General features: G+C 35.8%; 1 protein-coding gene across 4 annotated transcripts in view; it reads left to right on the top strand.

Moving 5' to 3' along the window:
* The window catches only part of CENPC (centromere protein C), an 82,146-nt gene that overhangs the window by 16,776 nt on the left and 44,090 nt on the right, over positions 1-21,280 (top strand). For 2 of the 4 annotated variants that reach the window (XR_013766031.1, XM_079152978.1), the window contains exons 6-8: positions 3,709-3,994; positions 4,736-4,951; positions 10,820-11,415. Coding sequence is in view for 3 of the 4 variants with exons in the window: in XM_079152978.1 (XP_079009104.1) it covers positions 3,709-3,994; positions 4,736-4,951; positions 10,820-11,415 (1,098 nt within the window). In the remaining variant the exon portion in view is untranslated. The remainder of the gene's footprint in view (positions 1-3,708; positions 3,995-4,735; positions 4,952-10,819; positions 11,416-21,280) is intronic. The other 2 variants (XM_079152979.1, XM_079152980.1) reach the window with 2 other exon arrangements.

Genomic DNA, 21,280 nt, shown 5'->3' on the forward strand with positions numbered 1-21,280 from the left:
TGTCTTTCTTTATCAGTGATTCATTGACACTTAAAAATGTTTGCTCTTGTTGGGCATAGTTATCTATAAATGTCAGTTATCATGTGTGTATTACTGCTTTTTACACACGTTGGATGTGATTTGCTGAAATTTTTTTGAGGATTTTTGCATAAATGTTTCGTAGAAATATTGATCTATAGTTTTCTTTTTTAAATGTTGTTTATGTGGTTTTGGTAGGAGGTAGTATTTGCCTTAAATGAAATGGAAACTATTTCCTTTTCTGATTTCTAGAAGAGACTGCAAAATGGATGTTAATTCGTTGAATGTTTGGTGTAACATTCTCCAGTGAAATCAACAGATAAAGGAAATTTCTTTTTTAAGAACTTCTAAACTACAAATTCAATTCTGTAATAGTTACAGGACTATTTAGGTTATCTATTTCCTGTTGGCTAAACTTTTGTAGATTTTGAGGAATTCATTTATTCTTATAACTTTTTTAATTTATGAGCTCAAGATTATTCATAGCATTATTCTATTATCTTTTCAATGGCCGCAAGATCTGTTATGATATACCCTATTTTATTCCAGATGTTGATGATTCCTGTCCTTTCTTTGTCAATTTTGCTAGAGGTTTCTTAATTTTATTATTTTTTCTAACTATTTGTATCTGTATTAAACTGAATCTGAGTCTATACTGATGTCTCCAACTCTAATGAATTGTCATGTGGATTATTCTATTCTATTCCTATGTTTGTCTGTAAACACCCATTCTGTGAGTGAAAAACTTGGCATACATCATTTACCATTCATTTATTTAGTTTTTAAATTTCTTTTACATATATAACCACATCAGAATTGTTGACTCACATCCTGTGGAGTCATTTTAATCAACTAGACTATAGAACTTATGTAGTCATTGCCTTTGGTCTTGTAGATTGTACTCATTTCTAAATTTACTTAGGTCAGCATCATTTTCCCAGCTCACTTCAATGAGATTGTTTCTATATATCCTGTATTGAATATGGAATGTGTAATACAAGACTATGTTATCAAAGGCTATATGACACTCATTGGCTTGTTGGCAATCTCAAGATCCCTATTTCTCTCTCTTTTCTCTTTTCTCATTTGTTCTTGGTTGATGGAAGTCCAAACTAACCCACATGGTGAGAAATAAGCACCTAGCCTCTAGCCAGGATCAGGTATCAGATATTCAAGCAAGCTTTCATATGATTCCTGGTCGCAGACTTGGGTGCATGATTTCAGGTCCCGCGGGAGCAGAGATAAGCTATACTTGGCTGTGCCTGCCAGATTTGTGGCCCATAGACTCCGTGAATGTAAGTGGTGGTTTTATGTGACCACATTATAGAGTTATTTACTATGCAGATCTAATAACTGGAAAAACTTTTAATTCTCGACTTACACACTGTTATCAAGTCTATTTTTATTTATTTAAAAAAATTTCTTTTGCAATCCTGGGGATTGAACCTAGGGTGTCTTACCATTGCTCTATATTCCCACTCATTTAAGTTTTTTAAACTTTTAGATAAGGTCTTGCTAAATAGTTAAGGTTGCACTCCTCCTGTCTTAACCTCCCCAGTAGCTGGGATTACAGGTGTCTTGCTCCATGCCTGGCTTTTTTTGATGTTTTATAAAAATCTGCTATGTTGTTTCCTTGGTATTTTATATTCCTACCAACAGTGACCAAGGGTTCTAATTTCTTCACATGATTACCAGCTGTTCTTTTCTATTATGCTGTTGTTGTTAAATAACTGTCCTAATGGTGCAAAGTAGTCTCTTATTGTGGTTTTGATTTGTTCAACATTTCTGTCATTAGGGAGTTTTAAATTAAAACATGTTGATAGTACTGTACATCTATAAAAATGGCTATTTGTGACCATTGATTAATCATGTATTCTTGTTCAGATTATGTTTTATTCTGTTTTTTTGATATGTTAATCATTTTTATTGTATTTTGGATATTTGGGTTTTTAGGGTTGGAAATCTTTGATCATATTTAAGTCTGTTATTATAACACATAGTTGACTTGTTTTGTTTTAATATGTAGGTTCTTCCTTTTGTGGCTTTTATTCCTAGCAGTAGTATTTTGTTTTGTTCATCTTCTGATGATGTTAGAATTCTAGTTCAGTTCCTGTGCATGGGATTAAAGTGTCTCTGGGGTGGGTACAAAGTACTTTCTTGAGCCTCCTAATGTCCTGTTTATTCATGGTGGATTGCAGTCAGAATGCTAGGCCTGGGTCGTCCTATATGGGTTATGCTAGGCTTTCTTAAACATTGTTCTTCACTCAAATTAAATGTTCAACTGCCTTGGCAGTGAAGTGTGGTACACATTTAAACATTACCTTGGGATGTGAAGCAGGGGCTAGAAAGGACAGAAGTTTCACTGCTCTGTAGCTGCTTATGGGTCATACCTCTTGCCACCCCTGGTTGTAGGAGTGGACCTAGGGTGATAGAGGGCTTTCCTTCTCTGCTGTTGTTCTATAGCATAGTCCACAGCTTTGTTGCTGTACCATAGTAAGCAGCATGGAGTGTGCCCCATGGACCATGTGGAGTGAGGGTTGGGGTTTCCCACTATTCTCTGTTGTGTTTCCATTATTCAGAGAATGTGGATTTCTTTTTCCTTTTTGCCTAATGTTGTTTCTAGGTTGCATGCCTCTCTCTGCCTAGTCCAGGAATGTGACAGATGAACAGGAAACCCAAGACACTTACCACATTGTTTGTTCTTTAACCTATTTTGTACCATCTTCCAGATGTGGAATACCTATAAAGACTTAGAATGTAATAGTAAATATATAATTATATGATTATGATATTATATTAATATTATGTATATAGCCTCTAGATTATGTATATAGCCTCTAGATTATGATTTCCAACCTATTTTAATGCACCTGTGTTGATTTTGTTGAAATATTCACAGAATTGAAAGCTTGGGCTTAATGGTTTTCTTGAGGTTGCTAGCTGAGTCTGCCTTCTTACTCCCAGCTTTCAGATTCCTATTATTGATGAATAATTTCTAATGAATTTAGTGATATTTGAGGGAGAAACAGGTAAATGCCATCTCATTTCAGAACCAAAAGCCTTTTTTGGTTATACTTATAAGTTTTTAGTCTTTGCTTTTCATGCTATGAACCAGTATGAATACTACCCAGCCGTTCTTTTTCCTCGATATTTGAAGATTGAGGGTTAAAGAAGAATATACATATGTGTGTGTGTAAATTCAAGCGTATGTTTTCTGTTGACATATACATAGATTAATAGTTATACACATAGGCACATGTCTACATATATACACACATAAATATAAATTGTTTTATATCTCTGTGGATGTCTTATGTATGTGTGCATATATATAAAAATGTACTCTTGTAGTTGTCCTTGCTTACTAGCTCTTAGCCTAAAGATAGAAGAATCTTTGTGATTTCTCTAGATTACTTCCTTCTTTTAGCTGTTCATGGATTTATTCATATTTTAAGACTATCAATAAACTTGTGAATTTTCTTTGAGTATTTCTGTCTTTTCAAAGCTTTAGGTAATGTTACAGTTCATTAATTAATCATCAGAACTTTTAAAGTATTTTTGTATTTTAATCATAGATCTTTGATTGTAAGCATAACAAACTTCTAATTAAAATATTACTGAATTTTTAAAAGCACATTTGAGTCTAATTATTTTTTAATCAATAAGAATCCTTGTATAATTTTCTTCTAGTACAGGCACATGAAGTTCTTCAGAAAATCCCGGCAACTGATGTTGCCTCTAGAAATACACCCGACTTGAAAAAAATGTCAAGTAAAAAACTAAGTGGCCATCCCAATGAAGCTGAGGAAGAATTTTACTTATCTGTTGGCTCGCCTGCCATTCTTTCGGATGCAAAAACATCGTTATCACAAAATACCATTTCATCTCTTGCCCAAAAAAGAGAGACTTATTCTTTTGGAAATTCATTAAATATGCTGTCTTCAAGTACAGAGATTTCTCTTAAAACCAAAAAAAGGTAAACTTTATTTAAATAGTAGTAATTATGCTTTAAAAATTTTACTATTTGTATTAAATAGTGGTAATTCAGTCTTCCATGTAGTTTTGCAATAATGATTAAGGAATATTAATATGTTGTGAGAAAAACTATCTATTTTCTGTATCTTCATTTTATGATTGATAAGGAAGGGCTTAAAGTATACTTCAGAGAAGTGAAGAAGTAAACCTTTTTGTAGTCTATGGAAAAATATTCTTATGTAAGTTTTTTATAGCTTCCTAAAAAACAATTAATTCCTACATATTATTTATAATTGCAAATATAGATACATATTAAGTCATTTGTAGGCTAGGAAGGCATACATATTATTGCAGATGAATTGTTATAAATCTGGTTCCATTTCTTGGAGTCCCTTTAACCTTTTTAGGAAGAAAAGTAGCTTGTTTAAGATCCTTTGTTGTTGTAGACTTTTGCAAGGAATCTAATATCCGATCTGTCTTATGTGTTTCCTAGAGCCAAGGAGTTAAGTCTTAATATTTAGGTCCTAATAGTCTATGACTTTACTATTCAAAGTGTAGTCTGTCACAGTACTCTGAGAGTGCTCTGAGATCCAGTGTTCTAAGCTGCACATTTCCTTGGTTAATAATTTAACCATTGTAAGGCTCAGTGCAAAATTTTATAAGTGGCCTGTGTCAGTACTGTTGAGTCAATAATAATGAACTTTATGGGTGCACTTAGCTTGCTTTCCTTTTGATCTTTTAGGTTAAACTTTGAAGATAAAGATATTTCGAAAAAAGTAGAAATGAAGAATAAAGTATCAGAAGTAAAGAATAAAATACCAGAAGGACCACAAGAAAGGAAGCCATCAGAAACATTTCAGAAAAGTGTACAGGATTTGGAACATGAAATTCAACCACAAACTAAAAAGAGCTTTTCAACATTGTTTTTAGAAACTGTAAAAAGAAAAAGTGAATTCAGGTGAGTTATTAAGAAACTGAATTTTGAGACTTTTTTCTTTTCTATTCTATGAACCATATCTGTGGATTCCTACTGTTATTTATCTAGAAATAAATAAATAATGTAATAGACAAAATATTTATTTTATTTTCTGAGATGGGGTCTTGTTATATTGCTTAGGCTTACCCCAAACTCAATTCTCCTGTCTTAGCCACCCAGATTGCTAATTAATGGAAATTTTTATTGAAATTTTGCCTGCCCTATAAGGAGAGGTATTTTTTTTCATTTTTTAAACCAGTAAAGCATTCCCCAAAACATCCTTTAATAGATATTAAATTAGAGGTGAAAAAAAAGAGTTTATTCAGTTCTTATTGCTCTGACTCATCACTGCTTTCTAGTTTGTGATATCAAAAAATGAAGATAGTATTTGGAAATAGTATTTGGAAATATGAGTGCTTATATTTTACTATTTCAGATTTTAAATCTTTTTTCTATTTCTTCTGTTGTGCCAGAAAAAGGATAGTCCTAAAATAAATTTAATGTGTTCATTCCTATTTAACCCACTAAGCCCTAGCTTTTCAGTTCTGCATATATTTCAAAGAAATCAACACAGGTGCATTAAAATGGTTTGGAAATTATAATCTAGAGCTTATATTGCTATATTAATATTAATGTTATAATTACATCATTATTGTATAATAACATCATTGCATTATATACTATATTCTATATACTATATTTAAGTCTTTATAGGTATTCCACATATGGGACAATGGGGAAAAAAGGATTAAAAATCTTCCTTGGTTCTGAAATATCTGGATAGTGATTCTTCACGTACATTGGCTTCACGTTTATATAAATAATGGCAGTCAGGATTGAGAACCATTGGTCTATAGAATAAATTTCAACTGGTATTTAAGGCCTCCACTCTCCCTAGTCATCTGTTTTTGTCTACTTAGTCATACACATTTGCCTATGTATCTGCTTTTTTTGAAATAGTTTTGCAAATTATTTATGTAAAATTTTTTTTTGTAGTTGTAGATGGACAACATGCCTTTATTTTATTTTATTTTTATGTGGTGCTTAGGCTCAAACCCAGTGCCTCATGCTGCTAGTCAAGTGCTCTACCACTGAGCCACAACTCCAGCCCCCAGAAGTGTCTGCTTTGACATACCTTTTTCCTTTGTTATTTGCTAATTGCTATTTCCTTTTGAGGTCTATACTAGACTTCTAGGTTTTTTTTTAAGTTTCACTTCATTGTTTTTTTTTAGAAAGTTTCTTGCTTCATATTATAATTTTCATATTTTATGTATGTATATTTTAGTTAAGATTTAAGCCTCCCATTCCAAGAGTTTAGAGTTCTTTTATATTTTCTGTGCTTTCAGAGTACTAGTGAACATATTAGGACGTTTTTATAAAAACATGTTGAATTAATAAATGAAATTACCTTTTTTGTTCAGTCTCTGTTCCCATGATTCATTTCCCAGTTGCACACAGACACACACACACACACACACACACTATCACTTCTATGCATGTGTTCCCCACCATTTGAAACAAATATGTTACATGTGGGGCTAAATTTATCATGTCTGAAAGGGTAATTGTGTGTTTTTTAATGTCCTTTTTGATAAACTAGTAAATAAAGGTAGTTTTATATTTACTTGCCGTAGTTGAATGTAGAAGCCACTATTTCCTGTGGTGTCTAGTATCACTGCTTTTACTTAAGGTCTTCCTTCTGTTTGTGTTTCTTGCATTTCCTCATGACCAGTTGCATGCAGCTCAAAGACCACAAAGTCTTTCTTGATTTTTCCACTTAACCAGAGGTAATCTTAGCCTATTTTGAACTTTAGTGGTGTCAAGGTTGTTTCCTAAACGTATCTTTGGTTTGAATAACTGTATAGATCGAAATCCCTTGAAGTAGAAGGGGAACAAATTTGGCAGTTCTTATTGACTAGTTTGGAAAGACTTGATTTAAAAATTTTTAGCTTTACCTCTTTATATACAAAAACTAGTAGATATTAGAAATATTATACTGTAAAGCGAATTATATTTACTTGGCTATTTACTTACATGTAGATATATTCATTAAGCATTCAGTCATTGTGACTTTTCATTTGTGTTGACTTTATTATTTCTTGTTTTAAATTTGTTGTTGCTAACAGTTTTTCTTTCTTAAAATATTTGTTCTTTTTAGTTATACATGACAGTAGAATGTATTTTGACATAGCAAACATACATGGAGTATAACTTTCTGTTTTAGTCAGCCTGTTTGCCACTGTGACTAAAAGACCCAAATATAACAGTTGTGGAACAGGAAAAGTGTATTGAGGGTTCATGGTTTCAGAGGTCTTGGTCCATAGAAGTCCATCTCCATTCCTCAGGCCTGCAGGTGAGGCAGAACATCATGGTGGAAGAATGTGGCAGAGGGAAGTAAGCTCACATGATGATCAAGAAGTAGAGGGAGAGGACTCCACTTGCCAGATACAAATTTATACCCCAAAACTATATCCCCCAATCCCCACCTCCTCCAGCCATACCCTACCACTTCAGTTACCACTCAGTTAATCCCTGTCAGGCGATTAATTCACTAAATGGGTTAAGACTCTCACAACCCAATCATTTTTCCTCTGAACCTGCTTAAGAATTGTCTCACACATGAGCTTTTGGGGGACACCTCACATCCAAACCATAACCCTTCCAATTTTTGTGGTTGTACATGATGTGGAGTTATACTGGAGGCATATTCATATATGAACATAGGAAAGTTATGTCCAATTCATTCTACTATCTTTCCCATTTTCATCTCTTCCTCCCCCCCCCCCCCCCCCAACATGAAAACTCCCCACCCCCCATTGTAAATCAGCATCCACATATCAGAGAGAACATTCAGCCTTTGGTGTTTTGGAGTTGGCTTATTTCACTTAACATGGTAGTCTCCAGGACTATCCCTTTGCCAGCATGTGCCATAATTTCATTCTTTTTTCTGGCTGAGTCACATTCCATTGTGTGTGTGTGTGTGTGTGTGTACAATAATATATAATACCACCTATATTAGTTTTTATACAGTTTTCTAATTATGTAAATCTGAAAACTTGACTACCAGACAACAAGTGTATTTCTTAACATATTCACTATTTTACGAGATTTACCAGGAGTTTGAGATTAGAGGAATAGAAAAGGAATTTTCATCTAAGTATCCTTTTGTGTATCCTAATAAAAGGAGAAAGAAAGGTAATCTAATTCTTCCATTTCAGCTTTGCTTCTGCTTTGACTAAAAGTTACTAAGCTTCCTTATCCAGTTGAAACAGGCAGAAACAGGAGTGCATATGCCAGCTTTGGAGTTTGGATGTTTATCCTGTTTTGTTTTTGCATATCTCATTTTTTTTTTTTTTACTTTTTTTTTTATTGTAAACAAATGGGATACATGTTGTCTGTACATGGCGTAAAGGCATACCATTTGTGTAATCATAAATTTACATATAGTAATGTTGTTTGATTCATTCTGTTATTTTTTCCCTTCCCCCCACCCCTCTTTTCCCTCTATACAGTCCTTCCTTCCTCCATTCTTGCCCCCCTCCCTAAACCTAACTCTAACCCTAACACTAACCCTTCCCTCCCCCCATTATGTGTCATCATCCACTTATTAGCGATATCATTCATCCTTTGGCTTTTTGAGATTGGCTTATCTCAATTAGCATGATATTCTCCAATTTCATCCATTTGCCTGCAAATGCCATAATTTTATCATTCTTTATGGCTGTGTAATATTCCATTGTATATATATATACCACAGTTTCTTGATGTGGCTGTATCTCTGTAGTATGCTGATTTTAAGTCCTTTGATTATAGGCCAAGGAGTGGGATAGCTGGGTCAAATGGTGGTTCCATTCCAAGCTTTCTGAGGAATATCCATACTGCTAATTTGCAATCCCACCAGCAATGTATGAGTGTGCCTTTCTCCCCACATCCTCGCCAACATGTGTTGTTGCTTGTTTCTTGATAATCGCCATTCTAATTGGGGTGAGATGGAATCTTAGGGTGGTTTTGATTTGCATTTCTCTTATTACTAGAGATGTTGAACATTTTTCCATATGTTTGTTGATTGCTTGTAGATCTTCTTCTGTGAAGTGTCTATTCATTTCCTTAGCCCATTTGTCAATTGGATTATTTGTATTCTTGGTGTAGAGTTTTTTGAGTTCTTTATAGAACTATAAAGCTATATAGCTATTCTGGGTTTCTTATTCTTCAGATGAATTTCATAATTGCTTGCTCTATTTCTCTAAGGTACATCATTGGGATTTTAATTGGAATTGCATTGAATCTGTATAGCACTTTTGGTAGTATGGCCATTTTGACAATATTAATTGTGCCTATCCAAGAACATGGAAGATCTTTCCATCTTCTAAGGTGTTCTTTAATTTCTTTCTTTAGTGTTCTGTACTTCTCATTGTAGAGGTCTTTCACCTCTTTTGTGAGATTGATTCCCAAGTATTTTATTTTTTTCAATGCTATTGTGAATGGGGTAGTTTTTCTAATTTCTCTTTCTGAGGATTCATCACTTATGTATAAAAATGCGTTGGATTTATGAGCATTGATCTTGTAACCTGCTACTTTACTGAATTCACTTATGAGTTCTAAGAGTTTTCTGGTGGAATTTCCAGGTTCCTCTAAATATATAATCATGTCATCAGCGAACAGGGATAGTTTGAGTTCTTCTTTTCCAATTCATATCCGTTGCATATCTCATTATAGCCTGTGGTTTGCTCAAGTCTGTTGCCATAAAAAAACAGGGAAATGCAAGATGAGTTCATCAGTTTACCATCCTTTGAATAATTCCCTTTTTTGAAAACTTTCTCAACTAATTGAACTTGCTGTTTAATCCTGAAGCACTAGTTTTTATTCACCACTTCACTAAATGCATGAGTTGCTTTGTATGTACTTAATGTGTGCTTTTATGAATATTGGTGCTCTCAGGATATTTCATATTTTGTACATTTACAAAATATGAGTTAATATTGGATTGCATTAGAGTTCATATTAGATTGTAGATTATAGATAATGTTAGATTGGGATTGTCATTAAAATTTTTGAATTTTCATGTTAAGCCTTTATAGCACTATGTGTGGGAAATTAGGACAATATTCATATAATAAAATAAATTAATTTAGGCTGGGGTGTGGAGAAAGAGGGCTAGGGTATGCAAACATTAGATTTTGTTTGTAATTATGCTACCTTTAAATATCCATTTATGATTATAGTATTGAAATGTATGTGAACATGTGTGAAATATTCAAACTTGGAATGAATTTTTACATTGTTATTTGGTAGTTCTATTTATGAAGTCCTTTGAGATATAGAAATAGAAGAAATCAGTCCCTTTTAATTCAGTAGGGTTCAATTAAATATTAGATTTGGAGGTTTCTCAGAAATAATATTGTCCATTCTCATTTTGGATGTGAAGAAATTCAGACCCCAAAACATCTGTACAAACGTGTACTTTAATACAATATTATGTGTGTGGTTGTGCACATATGTGCATATGGGTATGTGTATCTGTATATAACACACTAGTAGCATTCATTCTGGATTATAAGTTAAAGTTTCTGGGTTATAATTACATACCTCTGTGTTTCATTTTTTTAGTATATATTGGGGGGGCATCACATTAGTTGCCATCTCTAAATTTTTATGATCCTGTTAGTGATATAAATGGGAGTGATCAGATGAAAAGGAAGGGAAATTTATAAGATTAAGGAAAAATTTGAGGAGAGATGTGAATTGCTCTTTTAGCATATGTAGATTTTATTTCTCATATACTTTTCTTTACTAAACAAAGGTATAAAACTTCATTTTTTTTGAACTGTTAAAGTAATAATCCTATTTTAGTCCCATTGTTAGGCATATGGCGACTACACCACCTCATTCATCTCCTCCAAATGATGTGAAGTTGTTAGAAGATGAATTTATAATTGATGAGTCAGATAGAAGTTTTGCTAGTCATTCTTGGATTACAATACCAAGAAAGGGTGGACCTCTGAAACAACCCTTAGTATCTCCTGCTGAGAACACTACAGTCCTTCAAGGTAAGAAGTCAAGAGGAAATCATTGCAGTGTATCACCTGAGACTTTGACAAGTGACAGACATTTGCATAAATCTCACCCAGAACAGAAGTTTCAACCCTGTGATAAAAAAGTACTGTGTTCAAGTTCTGCTTTGACAGATGAAGTGAAAAATACATCTACAAAACGTGAAATACATTCTGAGAATGCCAAAAAACCATCTGGAAATAAAAGAACAATAAAACAAAATCAGAAAAGAAAAATTAAAGCCAACAGGGTTGAACAACAGCTTAATTTGGGACAGTCTAAAGATGAAAATATGTCACATTTTGCTCAAGACAAATTACGAAAAAATTTAGACAGAAAAGATTGTGAAGAGACGAGAAATGACCACATTTCCATAAATCCTAGGCCATCTGTGGGTAAGTGTTTATATTAACTGAATATTATTTCATAATCTTATATTTTTAACATTACTGTGAAGCTTTAGGAAGTAGGCAAAGTAAATCTATATCTACAAATAGCCTCAAAAGTCTATAGGTTCATTTGGAGAATCACTTTATTTTGTATATTGTTTTATTTCAACTCAATTGCTTTTTGTTCCATTTGTAAGATTGCATTATATAGAGAGGGAAAAGTAAAAGGAAAAGACTAGTAAATAAGTTAGTTATTAAAACAGAAGTAAAACAGAATAGAAAATTCTTAAGGGTTATTAAAATATAAATGGGGGTAAAATCTATTATACCCACATATACCCACTATATATTAGTATAGTGTGGGGCTATTTCTTGTAGAGATAAACATACATATTCTTCTATCATTCACTAGTTCATATGTTATTAAATGCCAGACAGTTTTAGCCCTAAAATCAAAAACAGTTTCCACTGTTAGCAAGATCATTTTAGTGGGGTCTGTAGACCAACAGTTAAATATATGTACAAGATGAAAGTAAAGACACAGAAAACAATTATCTAACCAAGATCTCAGTAGATATTTGCATCTTAGGTGGCCATATAATTTATCACCTCAATAAGGCTATTTTTGAGAATAAGAATGTCAGGACAATAAGTATAAACTGGGATTGTTCCAGACTATCCTAGTGTGTGACTGCTTTCCTTTTTTTTTTTTTTTTTTATTGTAAACAAATGGGATACATGTTGTTTCTCAGTTTGTACATGGAGTAAAGGCATACCATTTGTGTAATCATAAATTTACATATGGTAATGTTGTTTGATTCATTCTGTTATTTTTTCCCTCCCTCTGCACCCGTCCCACCCCTTTTCCCTCTATATAGCCCTTCCTTCCTCCATTCTTGCCACCCTCCTTAAGCCTAACCCTAACCCTAACCCTAACCCTAATGCTAACCCCTCCCACCCCCCATTATATATTATCATCCTCTTATCAGCGAGATCATTTGTCCTTTGGTTTTTTGAGATTGGCTTATCTCACTTAGCATGATATTCTCCAATTTCACCCATTTGCCTGCAAATGCCATAATTTTGTCATTCTTTTTTTTTTTTTTGCATTTTTTTTTATTGTAAACAAATGGGATACATGTTGTTTCTCTGTTTATACATGGGTTAAAGGCATACCATTTGTATAATCATAAATTTACATATGGTAATGTTTGATTCATTCTATTATTTTCTTCCCTTCCCCCCACCCCTCCCACCCTTCTTTTCCATCTAAACAGTCCTTTCTTCCTCCATTCTTGCCCCCCTCCCGAACCCTAACCCTAACCCTAACCCTAACACTAACACTAACTCCTCCCACCCTCCCCCTTATGTGTCATCATCCACTTATCAGCGATATCATTCGTTCTTTAGTTTTTTGAGATTGGCTTATCTCACTTAGCATGATGGTCTCCAATTTCATCCATTTGCCTGCAAATGCCACAATTTTATCGTTCTTTATGGCAGAGTAATATTCCATTGTATATATATACCACAGTTTCTTTATCCACTCATCAATTCAAGGACATCTAGGTTGGTTCCACAGTCTGGCTATTGTGAATTGAGCAGCTATGAACATTGATGTGGCTGTATCTCTGTAGTTTGCTGATTTTAAGTCCTTTGGGTATAGGCCAAGGAGTGGGATAGCTGGGTCAAATGGTGGTTCCATTCCAAGTTTTCTAAGGAATCTCCACACTGCTTTCCAGAGTGGCTGCAGTAATTTGCAGCCCGATCAGCAATGTATGAGTGTACCTTTCTCCCCACATCCTCGCCAACACCTGTTGCTTGTATTTTTGATAATCGCCATTCTAATTGGGGTGAGATGGAATCTTGGGGTGGTTTTGATTTGCATTTCTCTTATTACTAGAGATGTTGAACATTTTTTCATATGTTTGTTGATTGCTTGTACATCTTCTGTGAAGTGTCTGTTCATTTCCTTAGCCCATTTGTCGATTGGATTATTTGTATTCTTGGAGTAGAGTTTTTTGAGTTCTTTATAGATTCTGGAGATTAGTGCTCTATCTGAAGTATGATTGGCAAAGATATTCTCCCACTCTGTAGGCTCTTTCTTCACATAGCTGATAGTTTCCTTTACTGAGAGAAAGCTTTTTAGTTTGAATCTATCCCAGTTATCGATTCTTGCTTTTAGTTCTTATGCTATGGGAGTCCTGTTGAGGAAGTCTGGTCCTAGGCTGACATATTGAAGATCTGGACCTACTTTTTCTTCTATACTCTGCATGGTCTCTGGTCTGATTCCAAGGTCCTTAATCCATTTTGAGTTTAGTTTCATGCGTGGGTTTAGTTTCATTCTGTTGCATATGGATTTCCAATTCTCCCAGCACCATTTGTTGAAGAGGCTATCTTTTCTCCATTGCATATTTTTGGCATCTTTGTCTAGTATTAGAAAGTTGTATTTATTTGGGTTTGTGTCCACGTCCTCTATTCTGTACCATTGATCTACCTGTCTATTTTGGCACCAATACCATGCTGTCTTTGTTACTATTGCTTCGTAATAAAGTTGAAGTTCGGGTATTGCGATACCCCCTGCTTCATTTTTCCTGCGAAGGATTGCTTTAGCTATTCTGGGTTTCTTATTCTTCCAGATGAATTTCATGATTGCTTGCTCTATTTCTGTAAGGTACATCATTGGGATTTTAATTGGAATTGCATTGAATCTGTATAACATTTTTGGTAGTATGGCCATTTTGACAATATTAATTCTGCCTATCCAAGAATATGGGAGATCTTTCCATCTTCTAAGGTTTTCTTTAATTTCTTCCTTTAGTGTTCTGTACTTCTCATTGTAGAGGTCTTTCACCTCTTTTGTGAGATTGATTCCCAAGTATTTTATTTTTTTCGATGCTATTGTGAATGGGGTAGTTTTCATAATTTCTTTCTGAGGATTCATCACTTATGTATAAAAATGCATTGGATTTATGAGCATTGATCTTGTAACCTGCTACTTTACTGAATTCACTTATGAGTTCTACAAGTTTTCTGGTGGAATATCCTGGTTCCTCTAAGTATATAATCATATCATCAGCAAATAGGGATAGTTTGAGTTCTTCTTTTCCTATTCGTAGTCCTTTAATTTGTTTGGTCTGTCTAATTGGTCTGGCTAGCGTTTCAAGTACGATGTTGAATAGAAGTGGTGAAAGAGGGCATCCCTGCCTTGTTCCAGTTTTTAGGGGGAATGCTTTCAGTTTTTCACCATTTAGAATGATATTAGCCATGGGCTTAGCATAGATGGCCTTTATAATGTTAAGGAATGTTCCCTCTCTCCCTATTTTTTCTAGTGTTTTGAGCATGAAGGGGTGCTGTATTTTATCAAATGCTTTTTCTGCATCTATTGAAATAATCATGTGATTCTTGACTTTAAGTCTATTGATACGGTGAATTACATTTATTGATTTCCGGATGTTGAACCAACCTTGCATCCCTGGGATAAAACCCACTAGATCTTTTTAATATATTTTTGTATGCGATTTGCTAAAATTTTGTTGAGAATTTTTGCGTCAATGTTCATTAATGATATTGGTCTGAAATTTTCTTTCCTCGATGTGTCTCTGTCTGGTTTGGGTATCAGTGTGATATTGGCTTCATAGAATGAGTTTGGGAGGGTTCCCTCCTCTTCTATTTCATGGAATACTTTGAGAAGTATTGGAATGAGCTCTTCTTTAAAGGTTTTGTAGAATTCGGCTGAGAACCCATCTGGTCCTGGACTTTTCTTTGTTGGTAGGCTTTTGATGACCTCTTCTACTTCATTACTTGATATTGGTCTATTTAAATTGTGTGTGTCCTCCTCGTTCAATTTAGGCAATTCATATGTCTCTAGAAACCTGTTGATATCTTCGAAATTTTCTATTTTGTTGGAATATAGATTTTCAAAATAGCTTCTAATTATGTTTTGTATTTCACTCCTGTCTGTTGTGATATTTCCTTGTTCATTCCGAATTTTAGTGATTTGTGTTTTCTCTCGTCTTCTCTTTGTTAGAGTGGCTGAGGGTTTATGAATTTTATTTATTTTTTCAAAGAACCAACTATTTATTTTGTCAATTTTTTGTATTGTTTCTTTTGTTTCCATTTCATTGATTTCAGCTCTGAGTTTAACTATTTCCTGTCTTCTACTACTTTTGGTGTTGGTCTGTTCTTCTTTTTCTAGGGCTTTGAGCTGTAGTGTTAGGTCGTTTATTTGTTGATTTTTACTTCTTTTATTGAATGCGCTCCATGAAATAAGTTTTCCTCTAAGTACTGCTTTCATAGTGTCCCAAAGATTTTGATATGATGTGTCTTTGTTCTCATTTACCTCTAAGAATTTTTTAATTTCCTTCCTAATATCTTCTGTTATCCATTCATTATGTAATAGCATATTGTTTAATCTCCAGGTGTTGGAGTAGCTTCTGTTTTTTACTCTTTCATTTATTTCTAATTTCAATTCCTTATGATCTGATAGAATACAAGGTAGTGTCTCTATCTTCTTGTATTTGCTTACATTACCTTTGTGGCATAATATATGGTCTCTTTTACAGAAGGATCCATGTGCTGCTGAGAAGAAAGTGTATTCGCTCTTGGTTGGATGGTATATTCTATAAATATCCGTTAAGTCTAAATTATTGATTGTGTTATTGAGATCTATGGTTTCTTTGTTCAATTTTTGTTTGGAAGATCTGTCCAGTGGTGAGAGAGGTGTGTTAAAATCACCTAGTATTATTGTGTTATGGTCTATTTGGTTTTTGAAATTGAGAAGGATTTGTTTGACATACATGGATGAGCTACTGTTTGGGGCATAGATGTTTATGATTGTTATGTCTTGCTGATTTATGGTTCCCTTAAGCAATATGTAATGTCCTTCTTTGTCCCTTCTGACTAACTTTGGCTTGAAGTCCACATTATCTGAAATGAGGATGGATACCCCAGCTTTTTTGCTGAGTCCATGTGCATGGTATGTTTTTCCCCATCCTTTCACCTTTAGTCTATGGGTATCTCTTTCTATGAGGTGAGTCTCTTGCAGGCAACATATTGTTGGATCTTTCTTTTTAATCCAATCTGCCAGTCTATGTCTTTTGATTTATGAATTCAGGCCATTAATATTCAGGGTTATTATTGAGGTATGATTTGTATTCCCGGTCATTTGGCTCATTTTATTTATTTATTTATTTATTTTGACACGACTTGGTTCTTCCTTTATTTGACAGTTCCTTTAGTATAGTTGCTCCCATTGCTGATTTGCTTCTTTGTTTTTCATCTCTTCCTCATGGAATATTTTGCTGAGAATGTTCTGTAATGCTGGCTTTCTTTTCGCGAATTCTTTTAGCTTTTGTTTATCATGGAAGGATCTTATTTCGTCGTCAAATCTGAAAGTAAGTTTTGCTGGGTATAAGATTCTTGGTTGGCATCCATTTTCTTTCAGAGCTTGGTAAATGTTTCAGGCCCTTGTAGCTTTTAGGGTCTGGATTTTAAAATCTGATATCCGTATTGGTTTCCCCCTGAATGTAATTTGATTCCTCTCTCTTGCAGCCTTTAAAATTCTGTTTTTATTTTCTATGTTAGGTATTTTCATTATAATGTGCCTTGGTGTCGGTCTGTTGTAATTTTCTATATTTGGAGTCCTATAAGCCTCTTGTACTTGATCTTCCATTCTTCAGATTTGGAAAATTTTCTGATATTATTTCATTGATTAGATTGTTCATCCCTTTGGTCTGTTTCTCTAACTCTTCCTCAATCCCAATAATTCTTAAATTTGGCCTTTTCATGATATCCCATAGTTCTTGGAGATTCGGTTCATGGTTTCTAACCATCTTCTCTGTTTGGTCCACTTTGTTTTCAAGGTTAAATATTTTGTCTTCAATATCTGAGGTTCTGTCTTCTAGGTGTTCTATCCTATTGGTTATGCTTTCTATGGAGTTCTTAATTTGGTTTATTGTTTCCTTCATTTCAAGGATTTGTTTGGTTTTTTTTCAATATCTCTAATTCTTTATTGAAATGATCTTTTGCTTCCTGTATTTGCTCTTTTAACTGTCGATTGGTGCGATCATCCATGCCTGCATTTGCTCTTTCATCTCATCATTTGCTTCCCTGATCATTTTAATTATGTACATTCTGAACTCCCTTTCTGTCATTTCTTCTCCCATAGTGTCGTTGGGTTTCATTGATGTAACATCTAGATTTGTTTGGGGCATTTTCTTTCCTTGTTTTCTCATATTGTTCAGGTATCAGTTGACCGCTGAGATATTGCAGATTTCCTCTATTGACTTATAATGTCCCTGAAGATTTCTAGTATATCCCCTCTTAGCCTTCAGTAGCCTGAAGTCTTGGAGGAAGTTGATAATGCGGTGCTCCACAAGGAAGCTGCCTCTCTAGGGGTGGTGGCCTTCCAGTGGGGTATATTCCCTGCTAGTGGGCAGAGGTACCTTCACTTGCTGACGAATGGTCATCCAAAGGGGAAGTAGGACGTGGGCTGATGCAAGGCCAGTTTGGGCCTGTGTCTCTGGTTTTAAAGTCCTTATGGGAGAACCTCACCCGAGAGGGAGGACTCACCCGGTGGGGAGGTCTCGCTGGTCAGTTCCCCTCCTAGAGATTCCGTTCAATTCACAACTACCTCCTGGGCTGGCCAGCCTACTTCTGCATTGTTCCCAGGGACCTGGACCTACCTCCTGGTCCTGGAAGCCTCGCCCTTCGCAGACGAATCTCCTTAGGCTGCCTCTCCTCAGAGAAGCTGCCTGCAGTTCTGGAGCCTTTGCTCTGCCCTTCAGTTTGTCTGTGCGGTTCTTCCACCAAGAAGCCGCCTATGTCCTGGGACCCTGCTCTGCACCTAATCGCCTGGCTTGCGGCCCCTCCTCTGAGCAGCCACCTGGAGCCCCTTACATTCGCTCCCAGTCCCAGTGACCCGCCACACGCCTCTTCCTCTGGCAGCCGCCTGGTGTTCCCTGCGGTCGCTCTAAGTCCAAGTGACCCACCGCGCACCTCTTTCTCCTCCAGGCAGTCACCCAGAGATCTGATGCGTTCGTCACAAGTCCCTGTAGCCCTGGTGCAGTCAAGCACCCCGCCATGCTACTCCTCCTCCTCCATACAACCACCCTGTGTTTAGGAGCGATTGCTCTGAGTCCAAACCACTCACCATGCTGCTCCTCCGGATAGCCACCCAGAGCCCTGGTGCAGCTGTTGCCAGTCCAAGCGACGTGCCTAGCACGTGCTTCTCCTTCTCCTCTCGGCAGCCCCCTGTGTTCAGGAGTGGTCGCTGTCAGTCCACACAGCTCACCGCGCACCCCCTCCTTTGGGCAGCCTCCCAGAGCCCGGGTGGGTTGCACCGAGTCCAAACGCTGTGCTGAGCGGCCTCCTCTCTGATGCTCCCAGTTGTCCATGTTCACTGCTCCAGCGCAGGGAGGGATGTCTCGCCGGGCAGCTCTGCTTCACAAAGATCCCTGCGTTCGGGGCTACCGCCCCGTCTGGGACGCCTCCCCAACGGGAGAGACTCACCCAGCTGCACTGAGTTGGTCCTAAGTCTCTCTATATCTCCTCTTCTGGAGCAACATGAAACGCAGCCACCCTCTAGTCTGCCATCTTGAATTCCCCTCGTCATTCTTTATGGTGGAGTAATATTCCATTGTATATATATGCCCCAGTTTCCTTATCCATTCATCAATTGAAGGATATCTAGGTTGGTTCCACAAACTGGCTATGGTGAATTGAGCAGCAGTGAACATTGATGTGGCTGTATCCCTGTAGTATGCTGATTTTAAGTCCTTTGGGTAAAAGTCAAGGAGTGGGATAGCTGAATCAAATGGTGGTTCCATTCCAAGCTTTCTGAGGAATCTCCATACTGCTTTCCAGAGCGGCTGCACTAATTTGCAGCCCCACCAGCAATGGATAAGTGTACCTTTTTCCCTACATCCTCGCCTACACCTATTGTTGCTTGTGTTCTTGATAATCGCCATTCTAATTGGGGTGAGATGGAATCTTAGGGTAGTTTTGATTTGCATTTCTCTTATTACTAGAGATGTTGAACATTTGTTCATATATCTGTTGATTGCTTGTACATTTTCTTCTGTGAACTGTCTGTTCATTTCCTTAGCTCATTCATTGATTGGGTTATTTGTATTCTTGGTGTAGAGTTTTTTGAGTTCTTTATATATTCTGGAAATTAACACTCTATCTGAAGTATGATTGGCAAAGATTTTCTCCCACTGTGTAGGCTCTCTCTTCACATTGCTGATAGTTTCCTTTGCTGAGAGAAAGCTTTTTAGTTTGAATCTATCCCAGTTGTTGATTCTTGCTTTTATTTCTTGTGCTATGGGAGTCCTGTTAAGGAAGTCTGATCCTAAGCCGACATGTTGAAGATTTGGACCTATTTTTCTTTTATAATATTGAGGTCTCTAGTCTGATTCTGAGGTCCTTGATCCATTTTGAGTTGATTTTTGTGCAGGGTGAGAGATAGGGGTTTAATTTCATTCTGTTGCATATGAATTTCCAGTTTTCCCAGCACCATTTGTTGAAGAGGCTGTCTTTTCTCCATTGCATTTTTTTGACCCCTTTGTCTAATATGAGGAAATTGTATTTATTTGGGTTTGTGTCCATATCCTCTATTCTGTACCATTGATCTACCTGTCTATTTTGGTACCAATAACATGCCGTTTTTGTTACTATTGCTTTGTAGTATAGTTGAAGATCTGGTATTGCAATACCCCCTGTTTCACTCTTCCTGCTAAGGATTGCTTTAGCTATTCTGGGTTTCTTATTCTTCCAAATGAATTTCATAATTGCTTGCTCAATTTCTGTAAGGTACGTCATTCGGATTTTAATTGGAATTGCATTGAATCTGTATAAAACTTTTGGTAGTATGGCCATTTTGACAATATTAATTTTGCCTATCTAAGAACATGGGAGAACTTTCCATCTTCTAAGGTTTTCTATAATTTCTTTCTTTAGTGTTCTGTAGTTGTCATTGTAGAGGTCTTTCACTTCTTTTGTGAGATTGATTCCCAAGTATTTTATTTTTTTTGAGGCTGTTATGAATGGGGTAGTTTTCCTAACTTCTCTTTCTGAAGATTCATCACCTATGTATGAAAATGCATTGGATTTATGAGCATTGATCTTGTAACCTGCTACTTTAGTGAATTCACTTATGAGTTCTAAAAGTTTTCTGATGAAATATCCGGGTTCCTCTGAATATATAATCATGTCATCAGCGAACAGGGATAGCTTGAGTTCTTCTTTTCCTTTTCGTATCCCTTTAATTTGTTTGGTTTGTCTAATTGCTCTGGCTAGAGTTTCGAGGATGATGTTGAATAGAAGTGGTGAAAGGGGGCATCCCTGCCTCTTGTTCCAGTTTTTAATGGGGAATGCTTTCAGTTTTTCACCATTTAGAATGATATTGGCCATGGGCTTAGTGTAAATGGCCTTTACAATGTTAAGGAATGTTCCCACTATCCCTATTTTTTTTCTTTAGTGTTTTTCAGCATGAAGGGATGCTGTATTTTATCGAATGCTTTTTCTGCATCTATCGAAATAATCATGTGATTCTTTAAGTCTTTTGATATGGCGAATGACATTTATTGATTACCAGATGTTGAACCAACCCTGCATCCCTGGGATAAAACCCACTTGATCGTGGTGCACTATCTTGTCAATATAATTTTTTATATGATTTGCTCAAATTTTGTTGAGAATTTTTGTGTCGATGTTCATTAAGGATATTGGTCTGAGATTTTCTTTTCTCGATGTGTCTGTGTCTGGTTTCGGTATCAGGGTGATATTGGCTTCTTAGAATGAGTTTGGGAGTGTCCCTCCTCTTCTATTTTATGGAATACTTTGAGAAGTATTGGAATGAGCTCTTCTT

This window comes from Sciurus vulgaris (genome assembly GCF_902686455.1).
Source record: "Sciurus vulgaris genome assembly, chromosome: 9".
Taxonomy (NCBI): Eukaryota; Metazoa; Chordata; class Mammalia; order Rodentia; family Sciuridae; genus Sciurus; species Sciurus vulgaris.